This window comes from Crocodylus siamensis, chromosome 2 (genome assembly GCF_052110815.1).
Source record: "Crocodylus siamensis isolate JL-2025a chromosome 2, ASM5211081v1, whole genome shotgun sequence".
Classification (NCBI taxonomy): Eukaryota; Metazoa; Chordata; order Crocodylia; family Crocodylidae; genus Crocodylus; species Crocodylus siamensis.
In genome coordinates, this window is record NC_143396.1 from 94,208,172 (window position 1) to 94,228,481 (window position 20,310).

At 38.9% G+C, this 20,310-nt stretch overlaps 1 protein-coding gene across 6 annotated transcripts in view; it reads right to left on the minus strand.

Annotated features, from left to right (window-relative positions):
• The window catches only part of LRBA (LPS responsive beige-like anchor protein), a 591,088-nt gene that overhangs the window by 256,207 nt on the left and 314,571 nt on the right, over nucleotides 1-20,310 (minus strand). For 3 of the 6 annotated variants that reach the window (XM_090036376.1, XM_090036375.1, XM_090036377.1), the window contains exon 38: nucleotides 2,176-2,300. In XM_090036376.1, the coding sequence (XP_089892502.1) occupies nucleotides 2,176-2,300 (125 nt within the window). Of the gene's footprint in view, nucleotides 1-2,139; nucleotides 2,301-20,310 lie in introns of all 6 variants that reach the window. The other 3 variants (XM_090036373.1, XM_090036374.1, XM_090036372.1) reach the window with 1 other exon arrangement.

Genomic DNA, 20,310 nt, shown 5'->3' on the forward strand with positions numbered 1-20,310 from the left:
TATTTTTCTTTGTTATTATAATATAAAATGTTTCTATATTTGTATTGAGAGGACTGTTTTCTCACAGCAATTCAGAAGGTTATATTAATATGCTACTATTTCAAATAGGGGCCTGCTCTATCTTTTCCTAAATTGACCCACTTAATTTGTATTTGCATCTTGTGACATTTTCCTTTTAACAACTTCTTAAATATGTTATGATTATGTTCCTGATCATACTACTACTTGTTTTTTTTCATCACCCATTTCTGACCTTCTCAGAGAAGAAATGTCAGGACATAACCTAAATATTGTGCTTCTCATCAATACTAATAACCTCCTTAATTTGCCTACTTTTATGTACATTTTTAGAAACCACACAGATGGGTAAATGAATTGTGTCTAGTTTATGTTCAAACCCTACATTTAAGAGACTGAAATGATAACAATTTAACTGGAAATAAGTAATGAGAGTAATAAGTATTAAAATTAAAATGGAATTCAGGTTATTGAAAAATGGCCCATTTATTGGAGAGACGAGTAACTATTTCAGTCTATTTGTTCATAAAGAAAGGACTGTGTGTTCAGCTAAAGATACCGTCTCAATATCTCGCAGTTAAAATACTAAAAAAATATGCATAGTTTTTATATTTTGATAAACAAAAGTATAGGAAGTTTGAAAGAAAAGCTATCCCTTTTAAAATGCAACATTATAAATACAAGAAGAACTTATAACATCTGTGACAAGATCTATTTTATGGAGACTGCGTGTAATTTTAAAGGAGGCAGTTCTTCTTAATGTAAGGATCATTAGCCAAGAGACATCTTATGCCCTTGAAACCTACCCTGTAGAAACAACGCTCAAAATTAACAACAAGCCCCACAGCAGAAATGGCCTAATTAATTCTACATCTTGTTCCTCCTTCTATAGGAAAAGATGTAGGGCTTTGGGACCATTATTGCTTTTAGATCACTTTATTGACTATTCTCTGTATGGTCATTTATTTTAAAGGACTGATGTCACATTTGGCATTATATCTGCTGACATATTGTAGACATTTTCTTCCAGAAATGGCTCTTTAAGGCTGAGTGCAAGAGGTTAAGATGTTTGGCTGAGGCCAAACTTTAAGATGATAATGCTCTTCTAGAACCACAACAATAGATTTATGGATTTTAAACTAGTGTTCAAAGTGTATATAAAAGGTGTGTAAAATATGTATTGAATTTGTAAATTAAAAAAGACCAGGTTTGCTAAATAATTTAAATTAAATAATTGTTTCATAAAAAATACTTCTGTTGTTATGAAACCATATTAACTGAAACCATATTAACTAACTCCAAGGGGTTTTTTCACTTTATTAATGCACCTTAATTAGCAAAGTCATAACACTATAAATGTAAATGTATGACTGAACTAAAATTATAAGCCAAATGGAACAATTAATTGCTTTGCTTATTTCATTTCTTTTAGTTTATCAAAGAGCTTTTAAAGCTGTTACTAAAATTGGAATTTTGGAGATGCACATCTGAATGGAAATGGAAATGCACATATCAAGACCCCTCTGCTAATAAGATGTGAAATATGTACATATGAACAGATTAAAATACTGTTTTCCTCATCAAGGCATCAATACTATTACTTACCAATTGCTGTTTGGACTATGTCTTGCATTTTACCATTTGTTACTCTGATTCCCTTGCTTAATTCTCATATTAAAATTTAGGAGGTAAAAACACAAGCATGCCTGGAAATGTATTTAGCTTTATAAATGCTTTCCTTTTTACACTAAAGCTAATTAAAGTAATTGGTAGGGATTTCTCAAAGGGAAATATTTACTATTCAACTTGCTAAAACATAAATAAGTAATTTACCACAAAAAACATGTCCAGGGATTAGTGGAAAAATTGCATCCACCTTTGCTCTTTAGTAATGAGAACTGTATGCGTAATCATTATACGTCTGACATACACGCACACAGGTTCTATTAAGATATAATTAAGAAGAGATTTAACAGATACTAACATTGTTTATGAAAAATACTGGCCAATTTATCTTTGTGCTGAACATGTTTGAAAGCAATGACAAGCCTTTGGAACGTGGAGCAATTTTACAGTGTCTAGTAGGAATGTAGGTCTAATCTTCATTGCCATGTACTATACCTGCTGCTATTGGCAAGAAGCAGTTTTTACACTGACCATGTTCTATGGCTGCTTTTAGTGTCGCTTCAGGATGTGTCGATCCAAGGGGGTTACGCACAAATCGTCGCCGGCGCCGCAAGTCATCTTCCCAGTAGTCAAGGCGCCAGAACTCACGAGGACGACTACAATGAAACAGAGGAGCCACATATGTTAGCAATTATCAAACAGCATGGTAGCACTGAATTTCTGCATAAAGCACTCCTTGTTTGCTCTGCCTCCTTTTTTTCTCCCCTTAACCTCCCCCCCTTTCTGCAATCTTTTACTTAGGTATGTCCTTGAAAATAACAATATCACCTTCCAGTCTAAGGAACTCCTTTCCCTTTTTTCTTGGAAGGTGAAATGAGCACTAAATACATCATTTTGAAATGAATTGCTGACAGTGTGATCAGTTTCCCCACACTCTAGTGGCATGTGCTCCGATTTCAGCCTCATTTCAGCCTCAGCAGGGCACCTTTCTCAGTGACTGCATTTATAAACCAGAATAGGGAAAAGGCTATTATAAATATGGTATAGCATTACCTATATTAATCAAAGTCTGTCCCCCTTCATTTTTCTTCCTAATTTGTGCCTTTTTGCACAAGGTCAGTAAATCATACCATGAATTCTTGGTCCAGAAAGTGTTAACTTTAATGAATACCTCAGTTACATGGTTATGTATGTGATAATAAAATATTACTCTGTTTAGATGTGCAGGAATTTAATTAAAATAATCTCTTAAAATATTCATTACATTTAGCCCCTGAGGCTTAGAACAACACAAGAAACTGCATTTCTTTTCCATTTACTGTTTTTAAATAAACCATTCCAGGAGAGTGAAACAGCAATCTATTTTCAAGCAAATCAGATTGGATTTCTGTTTTATGTAGTCATGTTTTTACATTTAATTAAAAACTACATGTTATGATGTGCAATAATTGGTATATTGAAGGCATACTTTAAAAAATTACATCTAGAAAAGGTTATATCAAATTCATTATTTCCCATTACCTGCTCCAAATATACGTAGATCTTTTTAATATGGTCATATATAAATGCCAGTTACTATCTTGTTAGATGATCATGAATGAGTGCCATTGTAAACTAATATTTTAGCCAAGCAAATGTACAAAAATACCAATTTCCAGTACAACAAAATAAATAAATAAATACATACATACATATATACATACACACTTTAAAAAAAATGCCTACAGCACACAACAATCACTATACATCTACAGCCTGAAAACCTGTGTGCCCCACCTGCAAAATACTAATTTTGTTTCTTAATATAACAAACTTCTGCTAGAACAGTAAATAGAAAACATGAGCTAATAAACGGTGTACTCATCAACAGTAACAGATGAATAGCTTGGATAATTCACAGATCAAAATGTTAAAAACAAGGTACCCATATTCTCTTAATTCTGCAGATTAAATCTAAATGAAGCTAGGAACTTTTTGTTAAAAATCAAAGTTAAAAGATAAATCAAGCTTTCTAACGAAAATAACTGAAGTACTAAAATCCACTGTACAAAGATAGTCTCTAACTTGAATGTTAAAACACAAGATTTTTATTATTAAAAATAATAGATTGCGTGCAATTGAGGCACACCCTTTTATTTATTTGCATAAAATTCCTATTCCTGAAAAAGAATATTCATCTCTTTTATTGTCCCAACTTGTCACTTTTGAAAAATACTGATTAGTATCTCTTTTTATTGAAATACCTTGCTGTCTTATTTTTATATTCTATATGAGGCATTTGAACGATGCCAAGATTTGACCTATTTTGATTATAAAATCAAAGTATTATTGAATAATTAAACAGAGCAAGATTTTTATAAACCTGGGAAGACCTACATTTAGTCAAAGCTCACTAATAACTTAAAATTCTCCATTGGCAATTATAGAAAAAAGGCAGAACACAGCTGGCTACGTGCATGCCTTTGATAGTCGTAGAGCATGGATAGGCACTTCATCATTCTGCCTTCCTACATTTATCTGTTAAAATTATTATCAAATATCAGCCAGGATGCAGTCGTGAATCACAGACTGTTCCTCGTCTTCAGGGGAATGATACAATGAGGGCCTATTCATCAGTATGGCAATCGGCACAAGTAATTAGTTCCCTAGACTGAGATCTCCTACAAAGCTTATTTCAGTCAGCACCACAAACATATGACAATGAAAAGCTAATGGAAGCTGCTAAAATTTGTTAACCTCTTCTGCCATCAATCCTTCTGGTATTTTGTGCTACAGTATTATGTAAAGATGTTAAATTATTAATTTGTCATCCATTTATCTCTCTGCACTTTTGATGGAATTAAGTGATGCCATTCTTCTTAATAACAATTAAAATTTATAAGAGATGTTAAGTAACTATGCTCAAATTATTAGAAAAATTAGAGAGAACAATGGGTTCCAGCATAAAGTATTATTCTGAGCCATAATTCAACATATTCAGCAAAATTAATTTGTATAAAATACCATGCCCCTCACACCTATATTGCTTATTCACGAATAACCACATGTAAACTACTAGATTTGTTTATTTGGGGATTAACGCCTGAGGCAACCAAGTATATAGCAAAAAGAAAATCTACCCCTTTCACAGAAAATAACCTACTGAGCAGTTGTACAGAAATGAAGCATTAGCCTCTAGGGTAATCTTTAATTGTGAGCCTCTGTTGTAAGAACAGATTGCTGTGACATTTATGCACTTTAATAGCAATATAATCCACATTTACTAACCTAACAGTTTGATAAAATTTATCAAATTACTACTGAAATCAGTTAAAAAATAAGAAGTGCTACATTATCAAACCTCCATACCTTTGAGGTAGAGTTGACATTGCAGCCACGGGCTGTCAAATTTTGACTGATAGTATCAGACTGTTGTAGGAGCACCATTTTATGATGCAAACTACTAAGAAATTGGATTGTGAAAACACTCTACTGCCCTCTACTAACTGGATGTCTGACTAGACAAATTTCTGGCCCTATTTAAAGGTTGCCATATGGGCTGAAGGTGCTATATGGACTGGATCAATGAACATAAGTAGTCAATTAGCCTAAGTGCATGTGTAACATGCATTCCTGTCTACTTCTCATGGGACCAAGAAGGGTTTATGAATTGTCAGTTATATGATTTGCGTGAGTTGGGGCCCCACTAGCATGGCCCAGAGTGGATCCTTAGTAATGGTACTGAATGTACAAAGACAACTACTTCCAATTAAATATTTTCTCAGAGTATTTCTTTATTGTTTTTCAAGAATTCCCCAAGCTTGCAGGCTCAAATTTAAGCCTGTTCACCTTATTTGCATGCAACTGCTAATGACACAATGGTACTTACAAACAGCTAAAAATAAAAGTTAGATTCTAGGGCTTTAAAATCTAAGATAAGTGGATATTTTAGTCTGCTTTCAATCACTGATCTTATTTATTCATCTATCTAATTTTATTTGGATTAGGCCTAGTAGAATAAAACCTTCAAACTAAACTTTACATTATAAAGCTTTGCTAAATAGGATTAAAACCAGCTCCAGTCACAACCTAGATTATAAAATTTAGCTAGATTGAAATAGTTCATAAACTTAGAGAACACATTACATACTCATAGTTACATTTACACTCTTTTAAAGGGAAAGATAGAGTAACATCACATAAATTGAGATAGATTTAAACCACTTCTTAGAACCACAGCTGCTGGCATTCATTCATTTCATGGCGCAATAGGATTTGATCCCTGATTCCAACAATCATGCCTCCTGTCATGCCATACAAGTGTGATAGGAGAGGCGATTGTGGAATCAGTGACCAGATTGCAATGGCATCATTATGACTTGCCATTACAGGGGGAGCCTGTGATCATAATCCTGAACTCCCCCTGCACTGGCAAATTGAAAGAGGGGTGCCTGAAGGTCCAGCCTGGCTGATAATCAACTGTTTGTCAGCTGGCCACTGAGACCTTAGAGAGGACTCGAACCAGCTCTGGTACATTTGAATCCTTAGTGCAGTCCAGGGGATGGAGCTGACAATCAGCTGATTGTTGGTCCCAGCTGGGAAAGCCCCAGGTCTGGTTTGAGAATGGGCCTGTTTCATCCAGGCCAACAATCAGCTGACTGTCAGAACTCCACGCCCTCAACCTCTGCCAGGTTGCCAGGCACAGGGAATCCGAGGTTCCCAGTGTGGTGCTGTGGAGCCAACGGGCCCTGGGAACTAAAGTGGATGTGCAGGTGGGGGTCCCTGATATTGGCTTCACAGCATCCCCTCATCTGCCTCGGGGGAATCAGACAAAAATACTAGGTCCAGGACCCAGTACTGCCCCCACACTGATCCCACTGATTGGACTGTATCCCAGACCCTGGTGTTGCCCCATGCTGGATCCCTATGCTCAGCTGAGTGTTAGATTCTGTCATGGCTCAGCCCCACATGCCACACATTCAACTTAAGATGCAACTCAAACAAGCCACATTATACATGGAACAGCCTTATGGCTCATTTGCTATATTATTATACCATAAATTGGCTTCAATATGTGGCTAGTTTATTATTTATAATGCATTTAACACCTTCATGCTGCCTTATATGTAACATGTGCCAGGGCCCAGAGTAAGAGTTTTTAAACTTTGGTGAATAACCCTCAGGTAAACATTAGACTAAGATCGTAGTAGTTTCAAATTCCTACATTGTATATTTGACATGAATACGTTTTTTAAATTCAAAGCTATATTGGTCCAAAAGCAGTCTAATGGAAATGGAACCACTACTGTCCCTTCTGCATATTGTGACACTGCGACAGTGATTGGACTTCTTGATCCAGAGTGGACCCGAGGCTTCTTTGTAGAGGCCAAGTATAAATTGCTTGCTAGCTGATAGTTACAGCTAATGCCTAGCCAGAGATCTAAAACCAAAGACTCCTCTGAGATCAGTCTGATTGTACTCAGAGTGCCCCAGCACAGAGTGATTATACCTCAGGACAGAGGAGAGAGCTGAATAGATGAAGAGAGTTTGCGCTGCAGCAGGAGTTCTGGCTGCACAAGGAACAGGCTGCAGAGTATTTCCAAAAAGTAATTAAAAGAAAGAAAAAAACCCAAAACCAACAAGAACCTACACATAAAACTATTCCATAAACAAAAAGGAAGAGAACAAGACAACCTCCACCTTCCCAAAAAGTTCAACAGAATGCAGGTAGAAGAAAAGCAGTGGGGTAGAGGTTGCCCAGTTTGTTGCACTGAGTTCTATACACATGATTACCTTCTCAGAGGAGACATGGCATACGTTGGCAAACATTAAAAGGAACTTCTGGCACTTGGGGCTAGGTAGGGCCTGAATGTAGCTAAACTGGAGCAGAAAAGAGAAGTAGAGAGGTATGCAGATGAGACCTTTTGGGACATAACAGGTCAGTCCCCAAGTGGTGCCATGAAGTATGAAGGTACAAGATATGAGGCAGCAAGCTGGAGAGGAAGAAAAAGTTTCCATATCTGACCCAGTGTCCACATGAAGTTCCAGTATCCCCTTACACTGAGGATATCCCTTGGGGGAAGGGACCCTAGTGTGTAGATGGAAGGCTTTAGTAGTGGAGGATTTGATTATTAGGACTATAAGATAGTTTTGTCTGCCATGTTAAGGGGGATTGCATGGTGACTTGCCTGCCAGGACCTCAGAAGGCTGGCTTGCTAGGAGTACTGGGGAGGAGAGTGCACAACTGTTTGCCAGCTGTGCACCAACTATAAGAAGTGTTGGAGAGAGGTCTTGGAAGCAAAATTTAAGTTTGTAAGGAAGAAACTAAAGGCCATGAAACATCACTCAGGTACTCAGGGCATTCTCTGGAATGCTTCCAGTACCACATGCTGGCCCAGGAAAGCAGAACTGAAGAGTTTCTATATGTGAAAAGTATAGAGAGGAGTCCAGATTTGTTTAAGACTGGGGATCCTTATGGGAAAGCAGGGATAAGCTGCACTTAAGGCAAAAGGATACCAGAGTGCTGGCACAGTCATAAAAAAGAGAAGTCTTTAAATTGAAAGCTGGGGGGAAGCCTATTAGTAAGCACATGATACAGACTGACACATCATTTAGGGATAAAGTCATAATAATGCTAGATTCTCTCAAAGAGGATAGGAAAAAAGGGTGATAGAGCTCACATAAGGCAGGAAGGGCAACCAGAGTAAGCATTCCCAACTCAACAGGGCACATAAAAGTAGGCAGCCAGAAGTCTAAAAATTAAAAGGTAGGTGAACAAGGATGTCTGGCATTCAATAATAATATTGATAAAATTGGCACCTCTGAAACCTGGCTGAAAAAATAAAATCAATCGGACACAAATTCTAGATTACAAACTAGTTTTAGTAGATCATTATCAGTAGGATAGTGTGATTTTATGTAAGATATAAAATTGAATAAAAGGGGCTAGAAATCTTACCTGATAAAAGAGGTACCACACAATCTCTATGGGCAGAAATTCAGTGTCTAAATAAGAAGAGTTTACTTTTGAGGTTATCCTACCTTCAGAGGCCTAGGAGGTTCTAATTCTAAGATTTCAAGCCCTAGAACATTTAATACCACCTCAGGGATCTATCATCCATGAATCTGTCCAGTGTTCTCTTGAACCTGACTAAATAGTAAGCCACTACAACAGGGGTCGGTCTACCCCAGGCACACGTGCCTGAGCATGGCATGTGAAGGCATTTTGATTGGTATGTATGCCTCAGGGTGAATGATGAGGAAGGGGCCAGGGTTGCATTGCTACAAGGATCAGGCCCCTCACAGCTTCCCTGCAATCTGCCCTAAGGCAGGCGTGCACCTGCTGCTGGCAATGAGTTGAGCTGGGGCTCCATGGACCCCAGTGCAGTCGCAAGCAGCCCATACTCCACAGTAGGTGGCAGGGGCCTGCCCAGAGCGCAGGCTGGCAGTGGCAGGCTGCTGAGAGGCTGCAAGCAGCTGCATAAGAGTCTGCCAAGCCCAGCCTGAATCACCGCTGGCAGCAGGTGCACCTGTGCCTCAGGGCCTGATTCTTGTGGCAGCAGAGCAGCTCCCGCCTCTTCCCTGCCTTCTGCCCTGACTCGCATGTTCACCCGCTGCTAACAAGCTGGACTGGGGCTCCACAGACCCAGTGCAGCTGGCCGCAGCCTCTAGGAAGCGCCTTTCCACCCACACCGGAGCCCAGACTATTCACAGCAGGTGGTGGGGAGGCTGCCACCAACTGCACCAGGCTCTGCAGAGCCCCAGCCAGGCTTGCTGCCAGTGGCAGGTACACACATGCCTCCAGCAGAGAGTGGGGAAAGGACTGAGGCTGCACTGTCAAAACAAGGATTGGGCCTCCCCACCATCTGCCCCTGGCACCCCAACATCTTGGAAGTCAAGGTTGGGGTGTTTTTGGCACTCTGCCCAAAAACGTTAACCCCTGCTCTACATCAGCTTGTAGCAATGAGTTCCACAGATTAATTGCATGCTATGTGAAAAGAAAATTTCCTTTGTTTGATTGTTTAAAAACATCTACCTGATAAGTTCATTGCATGTCCCTTATTTCTAGCATTGAGAGACAGTATGTCCTTATTTATTTTCTCCAGAAAATTCACCATATTATCCCTCCAGTTATCTTTTCTCTAAGCTGAAAAATCACTGTCTATTTAGTTTCTCTTTGCTCACAGGCCTCTCTATACTCCCTGAGCATCCCTGTTGTCCTTTCCTTTTTCTTTTCTATCTCCACTACGTCATGGTGAGCTGGAACAGAACTGCATTCTCTGTTCATGGGATAGGTGCATCATCAATTTATGCAGTGCCTTAAAGATGTATTCTGTGTTGTTTTCATTCCCATTCTCAATTGTTAACATTCTACTTGCCTTTTTTCACTGCTAACTGCTTGCTTTTTGACTGGCTGATGATCTCAAACAACTATCCACAACACTTCCAAGATCCCTTTGTTATACAGCAACAGGTAGTATAGAGCCTGCCCATCATATATGTGCATCTCAGATAATGTTTTCACATGAATTTCATTTTGCACTTATCAACATTGAACTTCATCTGCCATTTTGTTACCCCTTCACTCTTACTACCCTCCACAGAGACAACAGACTATTTATACCTACATACTCTTGGTCTCTTTATACCTACTCAGTGTCTACACACTGCCACTGTGAGATACTAGAGATTAGGCTAGATGGACCTGTGGTCTGACCTGGTATGCCATCTCTAACATTCTTAAGAGGAAATAAAAAGCAACTAATATAAATTACATCATTACATTGCAAAAAATAGAAGTTCTTTTCCCATGCACCTTGGTTCATAGAAAGCATTCAAGCTCAATTTCCAACAGATAACTCATTTCACAAACAAACCTATTTACTCTTACAATTCAAATAACTACAAAAAAGATAGACATCGACGAACGACTGGTACCTCCCACAACTGGGGGGGGCACAATGGTGGTGAGCAGGTACTGCCTGCAGCTGCCATTGGCATGGAGGGACGGTGCAGCTAGTGACCGCCCACAGAAGCCAACAACAGCTTTGGCGGCAGCCAATCTTGGGGCCCCCCTATGCATCACCTACAAGCACATCCCCAGAGCATACTAACTACCCTGGTAGTTTTGTTGCAGTGTTGTAACATTGCAGTCCTAGATTTTAGATTCATCTTAAAGTTCTCATGCCTGATGATAGGCTGAAATCAAATGCAAGTGACATGGGGATGGTGGCATTGAGCATGTCATACAACTGTTGGACAATTACTTCTTACTACCTTATCTACTTGAAACTCACCATTACAGGCATAGGAAAGGGGCAGTAGCTACTGCTGTATAGACAGAAAATGGCCAACATATTTGAAGCCCAATGTAGCACACAGAAACCCACATTTGATGCTTTAGAAAAGAAGAGGATAAGAAATAACAAGCAACATGAAAAGGGAGAAACAGCAAAGGCAGAACTGTAAATCATTATAGAAGCAATCTCCTAACATATTGGACTACTAGATCACTGTACTGCTCTCTTGAATTCAGACATCTGGCTAGTTTCAAAGGCAAGAAAATGCACCTCACAAGAAGGATAATTGTAACACATTTAAAGGCAGATGGAAACTAAAGTGTAGTTATCTTAATAAACCATGCTATAATGAAGACAGACCAGACTGGTGCTCATTTCACAAGATGCTGTTAAAAAAAAATATTTCTTTCTCTTTGGGTTGATGGTTACATATATCATGAAGGTATGAAACATTTGTTTGCTCCTAGCCATTTGTTTGTATTAATGATGTATGCTCTTAGATATCAAAACAGAAGCCACTACTTTTTCAGAGAACTGGTTCACAGATGTTGTGGCTCCTCTACAGTATCTCACGCACATACCCCAAATCTACATAGAAGCAACAATTAAAAAAAATCAAAAAAAATCAGGGAGCTACTTAAATGGAGTTGTACTTATAGAAGTAAATAGCTAACTAAATCTCCAGGCTCAATCAAGCCTAGGTTCCTCTTTTAAGTCTATCAACAAGACTGCTAACTAACACCCTTAACACAATTTAAGTGATGTAGATGCTTGTTCCCCGAGAAAGAGATTAAGAAATTTGGTTCAAAGACCATTAACCAACTATACCGGCAACAATAGGTGGTTACCCCTAACTTGCTATGGATTTGAAATGAAAGTCTAGAGATGAAAGGCTTTATCTTCCCATTACCACCCAAAGAACTAATAAGACTACTGGTCTCAACTTAATCTTCGGCGGTGTAGTAGGTGAGCTATTACGAGTTTTAGAGCTGGCGATCAGTTGATACAGTAGAAACTACTGATAATGATGTACAACATAAACTTATTAAAAATGTTCTGAAAATAAATAAGTGTCCTGTCTTAAAGAAAAGTTTAATACTCGTCTAGATTATTTTGCTTCTTCTCAATTAAAGTTTCTTCCCCTACTACCTAGCTAACTTGCTGCTGTGAAAAACAGTTTAAAAATTCAAGCCAGACATTAGCTACTAACTGAATAAATGGTTTCCCCTCAAAAAGCAATAAACATTCACAGTTGATTGTCAATTGGAAGATAAAAGTGCTAAAGTTCTAGAAAGGTTTCACTTTCTGCATAAATCTTGATGAAATAATGCTATCGCATGATGCCCTGCAGTATGTTAGAAGAGAATGCTTTATCTCACAAACTGAAATACATTGTGTTTTCATGCAGATAGATATGGAGAATATTAATGAAAACCTCTAACGTTTACCAGCTATAAATAAAATGCAAGGTAGCTAAACAATCTTAATGAAAAAGAAAACATGTTTTCAAGGGGAAAATAAAAATATTTTTAAAGGGTTGCATAATGGGTTTTTTTAGGGATGCTTCATAAAGAATGGAAAACCAAGATGCACCGTGGCACATTAAAATGACTAACCATATTTCTATGTCCTGCTAATCTATATTATAGCTTTTGTGTATACCATGCTATATTATACACCAAAACACAGATATAAAAATACCAAATATATATTTCTTGAGAAATAACATTTCCTCTTTGTTGAACCATGGTGTTGAGAGCAAGCTCTGCTCCTAGCTCTACCCTGGATCACAGAACCAGAGGCAAAGTCAATCCCACATTCAGCATCAGTATGTTTGCCCTTAAAATTTCAAAATGTGTAGGATTAATTATATTTGTGTAAAATGTTTTGAGATCCTTGATGAAAGAGCCACTTTATGCTATTGGGGTTGCCCCAATTACTCTGAGTAGATGGACTTATTCCAGTATTCAGTCTACCCAAGGAGCTAATCGAGAAAAACTTCTTGCACAGACTTTTAATCTTTACAGTAATCACTGCTATATTAGGAGCAGCTGGTATTTGTATTGATGGACCCAGACCACTGAATGGATGTCTTCACATACTATTGATTGTACAGATGAATAATGCAATACATTAAGTTAGGATGAGGACTATTTACTCTTGAGTACTTGACCATGTAAACGTCATACTGTATTTATCTGAATCCAAGACAATTTTAAATTTAAGACAACCTCTTAATAATTAGATTCTATACATGAGAAAATTATATATGTCTTATAATTTTCCAAGTTTAGAATCTACAGTGGAAGGCAGAATCTAATTATAGAATCTAATTATAATCATACTCTCCCCTCCACACTCTTACTGCTGCTGTAGAAGGGAAAGCAGCAGCAGGGGCAAGAAGCCAAACTCCTAACCCTTGCTCCCCTGTCCCTTGCCCCCCACCCCTAACCCCTTGTACCTGCCCTCTACCACTTGCCCATCTGTGCTCGTGCCTAGCCCCCACCCCCTACCCCCCACTCCCTGCTCCATCTGGCAACCTTCCCCCTGCCCATTTCCCCCCATACCTATGCCTCATACTCCCTTACCTCCTACTGCTGCTTTGCTCCAGCTGTGGGGCAGTCAACACCAGCAGTGTCCCATGCCTGGCACCAGCCCAGACCAGCCAGGGAGAAATGGCAACACCTGCTCTCTAGGCCAGGTCAGGGCTGGAGGGACTGTAGCTGGAGCACAAAGTAAAGGGGAAGAGGCAGCGATGGAGTGGAGCAGTGGGTGGGGAAGACAGGGGATGTGGGGAAGGCCCAGGAATAGGCATGGGGAGGGTGGACAGGCTGCCTCCAACTGCGCTGTCTCCCCCAAACTCCCTCAGCTGCAAACCCCTTCTCCTCCATCAAACAAGCCATTTGGGCCCAGGCAGGCAGCAGCTTTGGCCTAGGGCCAAAGCCAGAGTTGGCCTGTTGCCTAGCCTAAACCAGTACTGGAATTCAAGATAAGGCTTTTTTTCTCCTCTTTTTTTTTGGGGGGGTGGAGGGGGTGGCATAGGACGACAGGGACGGACCTCATCTTGGATTCACATAAATACTGTAATTTGACTATCCAGAACAGATTATTTTTGGAAAGAATTTTGCTGTCCTGTATTTTGCTGAGGCACCAAATATCCTTCTCATGTTAACTGTTCAACTCTTTCATCACTTGACTTATGATTTCAAATTTTAGACATCACCATGTAGTCTTCCAACATTGGTAGGCTCCAAAGTTCTAATGCAAAACGCAAGTGAAGGGAGGGGAGGGATCTTTCACTCTTTTGTGTGTTGTAAAAACAAACAAACAAAAGGCAGGCCACCTATTAAAGAGCCACGGTTTTGCATGACAGAAGGACTTCCAGGTTAAAAAGAGTGCATCATATGTACAATTTTCCTTCCTTCGCTATTTATTAGCTAGCTGGTTGCCAACCACAGTCACAGCTTTTACTCAGCAGCAGCAGCATTCTTTTAACTACTGGCATCCTGAAGAACACTGACACATCAAAGAAGATGGGCTTATATGCAATATAGGAGTAATCATACTTTTTGCATCCAAAATCTTACACAATTTGATCACTCTAAATAAAGCAATACATTAAAAAGCAGCTAGTCTCAAATTTTTTAGCAGTTCTTTAACATGTCTAACAAGAAAAGTATAATTCATAGTTATTTTTTTCGAAACAGAGATACTCCGATATGAAATAGCAGGTATATTGCCAAGTTTGTAATAAGGTGCTTCGGCCTAATGCCAGATGTTAGTAAATGGTTTATATCTTTTCACAAGAACTGCAGCTTAACCAGATTTCTGATGCAAGTGCTGCACTCGGCCTAACAGTAAAGTCTCAAACTGGTATTCATATTGAAAACAATGAAATGACTGGGTCTGAAACACTGCTGGTATAATTCACATGTGTATCCCCTACCCACCCCCAGACTTATTTTGCATAAAAGATACTGTGAATAGAAAACCTAATATTTACAAAAAAACTCTCTCACAAGGAATGAATCTTCTAGCTTGGAGGTAGATCAATGTGTTAGTAACAGCCATAAAGGTCATAACAGTAGCTGAAACTTTCAGTATTTGTTCATCCTAATTCCTCCCATTTATGTACCCTTAATGTGCAGCACAGCCACATCAAATACAATCCTAAAGTTTATAGAAACTATATACAAAAAAAAACTTCCCAAAGTCAGAAAATTCCAGACTTAAGTGTTCTTGTTATGACAGACATAATTGTGTTAATTCAAAGTGTTTGTTCTCACACACAAGAAAAGTAGGATTAAGGAAATGGAATGAAATAAATAAATAGATCATAAAAAAATATTAGGAAAAGATCTGATGACCAAAAGAAGTCTTTGATGAAAAGCATGTATGTGTTTGGGGAAAATAAAAATCACCAGGTGACCACTTTGAAGACACTCTCGAAAATGCTCTTTTCTCGTCTCCTGACAGGATATAGAGTTCCTGTTGAATGCCTTCTGAGCACTGAAAGCTGTCTTTATCAGTTTAATAATACGCTTTGAAATTAATAGATTCAACTTTTCTTAAAATTATAATTATTTGCTCTGAGATAGTTATTCTTATCAGAATAAACAATGAACAAGGATTTTAACTTCCTGAATTACTGTCTACTTGTTCAGGAAAAAAAAAGACAAAAACTGTTGGACCTAGTCATAAAGAACCACTTGAATTCTGAAGGATGAGCAGTTTTAGACAAGTCTCATCTTGACTGACATAGTTAGAAATTCCTTTCTTACTAAAAAAACTACTTTAAAGCTGAAGACTGGCCTGTTCTGGTAGTTCTGTTTTAAAAGTTAAAGAAAAGACTATATGGTAGAAATTGTATTCATGCACTTAGGTTTCTGGTACAAGCTAATGAAATTAAAAGTATGATTTATGTGAAAACGAAGTAAATGGATAACAGCCACAGATTCAAACGGATGTTCTATCACAATGCTCCAAAAGCTTCCAGCTAGTCAAAAGGATGACAGCCCTCAAGAATGAGATACAAAAATGTAATACCAAGCTTCTTAATTAGAAGGCACATTTGCAAACTTCCAATGCCATTGCTTGAAACCTTTGGTGAAGGTACCCAACAAAAATCTGAGAAAGGTTTTGGGAAGTCATGATTTGAACTTTCACGTCATCAAATTCCTCAGGATAAGAATGTACAATATATAGCGGCAGATTTAAGGTGAAGGCTTTTCTGTTTTGAGGAACACATGGATTTGAGTAAATGCTAAAATATCATCTCTCTCAAGTTCCATGTGGCCAGTAGGAATTTAAGTGGGCCACGGCATTTCACTGCACCTGGAATCATAGGATCTTGGTGATACACAACTTCCAAGTCCAGTGTCAAGGATCTGTGTTGCCAGATTTCTTGCCATCTGGCAAGGAAAGGAAGGTACAAGTCCTGCAGTCTTTTTGGTGCCTGAAACAGAAGTTTTTTCCTGGAGGCAAACTGATCTTTGAGATGATAGTCCACCAGTCAGATGCCAGAGGGAGAGGAATTATTTAGCTGGATCCTAGAACAATTGAAGTAATACTCAAGAGGACACCTTCCATGCTCCTACTGAATTTGTCAGGCTGTTTATCTTCACGTTAGGACATAACCTCTTTACATCATCAGACAAGAAATCATGTTGATCCTTTTCACTACAGGCAACCCCCATTCAGTGCTCTTAATTGGTTCCTGAAAAACTGAGTGTTAAGCGAAACTGAAAGTATTTGACGACCCAAGATGGCGACCACAATTGTTTTAATGACCCAAGATAGTGACCACAAGTGTTATAATGAAACTCATTGAGCACTAAGTGAAATCAGGTATCAATTTCAAATGAACATTACAGCAAAACAGTGCTAAGTGAAACAGTGTTAAGCAGGGGTTACTTGTACTTGATCTGATAGAGGTTTTCTTCCTGAATAATGCAGGAAGTAATAGCAGCTTGGGTTTGCTTACTGAAAGGTCTTTCTAACCAGAAAAAAAATTCTCTCTGAGCCAAATTCCTTAAAGATGTCTAGTAATTTGCCAAAGATACTTTGATATTTGCATGTTGTTCAGAAGAGGAAAGTCTGGAGATATCCATGCCCACTTTTCTTTTTCCCTCTATTTTGGGACACTGGTTGGCCTAGCCCAGTTTGGAAGGCACCAGTGGAAAGAATTTTGGGTGTAATTGTAAGCCTTTAATACCTACATATCTTTATCCTCCATTCAAATAATTAAATCAATCTTGAAACCCAAGAAGGGGAAATCTGAAAAATAAGCTTGTTATATGGTTATTATAGGACTGTTTAAAGAAGAGTTCTTGTCAACTGAAATACTGCATCCACTCTCAAAGACAGGAAAGAATAAGGACAAGCTGACTGGGTAACAAGGGACACCTGGACATATGCCCCATGCCTTAATGTTCTAATCAGAACATGTTCGAGCAGACTTAATTATTCTAATTAGAACATTTCAGCAGCCTCAGTGTCATGTGTATTCAATTTCCCCACATTTCAAAATGGCGGCAGAGAGCTTTAACTAAAGCAAGCTTTAGTTAGAGTGCCCTCTCTGCCATTTTGAAGCATTGGACACTGAATGCACGAGCTGCTCTAATTAAAACACCCTCTCCCCTATAAGTTTATGCAACAGTCCTGTCAACTGATACTATGAAACAGCAGAGCATCATCAGGAATCAATATGTATACAGGACTTAAGGACATGTAATGCTTTAATCTTTTAAATGTTTTACATCCCTCTCAAGGGAAATTCTGTAAGTCTGCCTGCCCTTAGAAATTGACTTTTGGGAATATAAGTGCCTCAACTTATTTAAAGGTGATTAAACACCTTATTCTGCCAGTACTACTAGCATAAGAAGAATGTTACCTCTTACTTAAATGCTGAGAATCTTATTAATTTGGGTGTGAATGAGAATCTCTGACGTTAGTCCCAGGAATAAAACATCTCTCTCTACCCTTGAGCCTGTGAAACTTGCTGTAGTCACTTCAGCCCTTCCTGACCTCTGACAGTACCTAGGACTTAAAATCCTCCCAAAACTGAAAATCACAGGAACCTCCCTACCTGCAGCAATGAGAACAGTAATAAACAACCAGGTAAATGTAATCAAATGCATCATAAACAAAAGACACTAAACCACCCCAAACTCTCTTTATAGGATGATCACAGGGCTTAATCTATGGCAAGAAAATCTGAACAAAGTGATGTAGGAAATGGCTGCTCAAAGAGCTGCAAAGGTTTCTTCCTGACTGCTTTAAAGGAACATTCTAGCAAAAGGCAAACTTGTAAGTACAGTAATAGTTATACTGAACAAAATAGGGACATGAAAGCATCTTTTCCCCAATGTACCTTTATTTTGCTTAAGGATTGGAAGCACTTGCATTAAAAGCTTATCCATTAAATCTAACCTTACTGGTTAGGTTTGAGAACAAAGGCCATAAAACAGAAGTCTAGAAGCAGTAAAACAGGAAAGGCTGCCAACTTTGTTTTAGTTTGTGTTATACATTAGCACAGACCTCAGAAGTGGATTTTTCCTTTCCACTGAGTTATTTTGAACCCACTATATATCCTTCAAAGTGCTATGCGCAGACATACTCTCTTTTTGCTTTCTTTTCCTTAACAGCCACCTTAGCAGTATAGTGAGCTCCCTGAGTTTCCCTTTTCTAGATAGCCATTTCCTTTAAGGATAAATGTATCAGCATCCTCCATGTCAAAAGATCTGGATTTTAAGTCTGGGTTCTCAAGGAAGGGAAAAGATAATTCATTTTCTACAGAGATGGATGAGACCTCTCTGAAGCTTTCCTAGAAATTTTTTACAACAGTTTTGCATGCTGCTACAGAAGTTATTTTCTACCTGATAATAAGGACCAAATATAACAGGGAAAAGACAGTGGTGTAGCTAGGGCAGAGGGACAGGGGCAAATGCCTGGGGTGTTGACAGGGGTAGGGGGCAAAGAAGCTGCCGTCACAGCCATATGATCACAAGCATAGCACGGTGGCAACCAGAAGTCACTGCTTCCCCTGTGTTCAGTAACAAACCCAGGTGCCTGGCCACACTGTTAAACTGCTGGAAGAAGATACAGGGATTACCCATATCCATGATTGAAGGTAGGCTAGATGACATCCTAGTTTACTAGCCTGAGAAGACACCAGTGTGGACTCCCTCCATGCATACTAATTTTAAGGACCTTATTATGAATTGTAATGCAATCACATGAACAACGTCTCATTATGCAATACAAAGAGTTCCAAATAGCTGTGGGTGTGATGCTGTCCACATCACTCCTTTGGCATGTTGCTAGTTAAGAAACACGTGTGCCTTAATCATACTAGTCTAGTCCAATGCGCTGTGAAGACTGAAATGGACTCTCCTTCCTTCTAAGCACATGACAGCACCTTGATGGGGCATGACTTACCTATGCTGAGCATGGCATTGCTGGATTCAGGCAGCAAGAGTAATGCAGGTTTAAAGGTGCACAATGCATTTCCTTCAGCCAGAGTCTGGACATGTGCTCACTGGGTCTTATTTTGTCATATCTGCACTGGATTTCAGTTTATTCTCTGCAGGGATTTGGAGTGTCATGCTATTCCAGTCCAACAATGACAAGCCACATGCACTATGAACTCACTTTCTCCCTGGAGGGCAGTGGCATCTAACAGAACAAAAGCAGGACTGGGATATTTCCCAGCCATTTCTGCACCTTGAGTGTAGTGCTCTCGCAGCACCAATAACCCCACGGGCCTCAGCCCAAGTACAAACTATTACTGGGGATGGAAACAGTAGAGAATGAAACCCAAGAATCAGCAGCCTATGCCCACAAGCTCACAGGAGAATTGCTGCAAAGAACTGTTTAGTGTGGATAAAAATAGCTGGCTTAGATTCAGTGCTTTCGTGGAGGTAGCAAACTAAGCACCAAAACAGAGTTTCAGCTTCTCTCAGTCTCCAGACAAGAAGATTCCCCTTGCATGTGCAAAAAAACCAAAACAACAAAAACAGGTATCTGTTTCTCCATTTCATGATAGAGAAACAAAGAGGAGGAAAAAAAGATGTCCCTAAGGGCTTCACCTTAGAAATTTGGACTAGAAATGTGAGTTACACACTTAAGTCGCCAGAGCATCATAAGCCACATGCACACACATTTATATTTTTATTTGTGTGTGTGTGTGTGTGTAGTACCACACACACACACACACACGAGCAGGGGGGCATTTATGTGGGCTAAGCTGTAATGCATCTAAATTAACTAATCAAGATAGGCCCAATAATATATTTATTACTTATCTATGATGGATTACATTCTGGTCTGTTCACATTCACATCTGTAAATTTTCTTTGTTAAATCATAATCTGTACACAGGTACTGA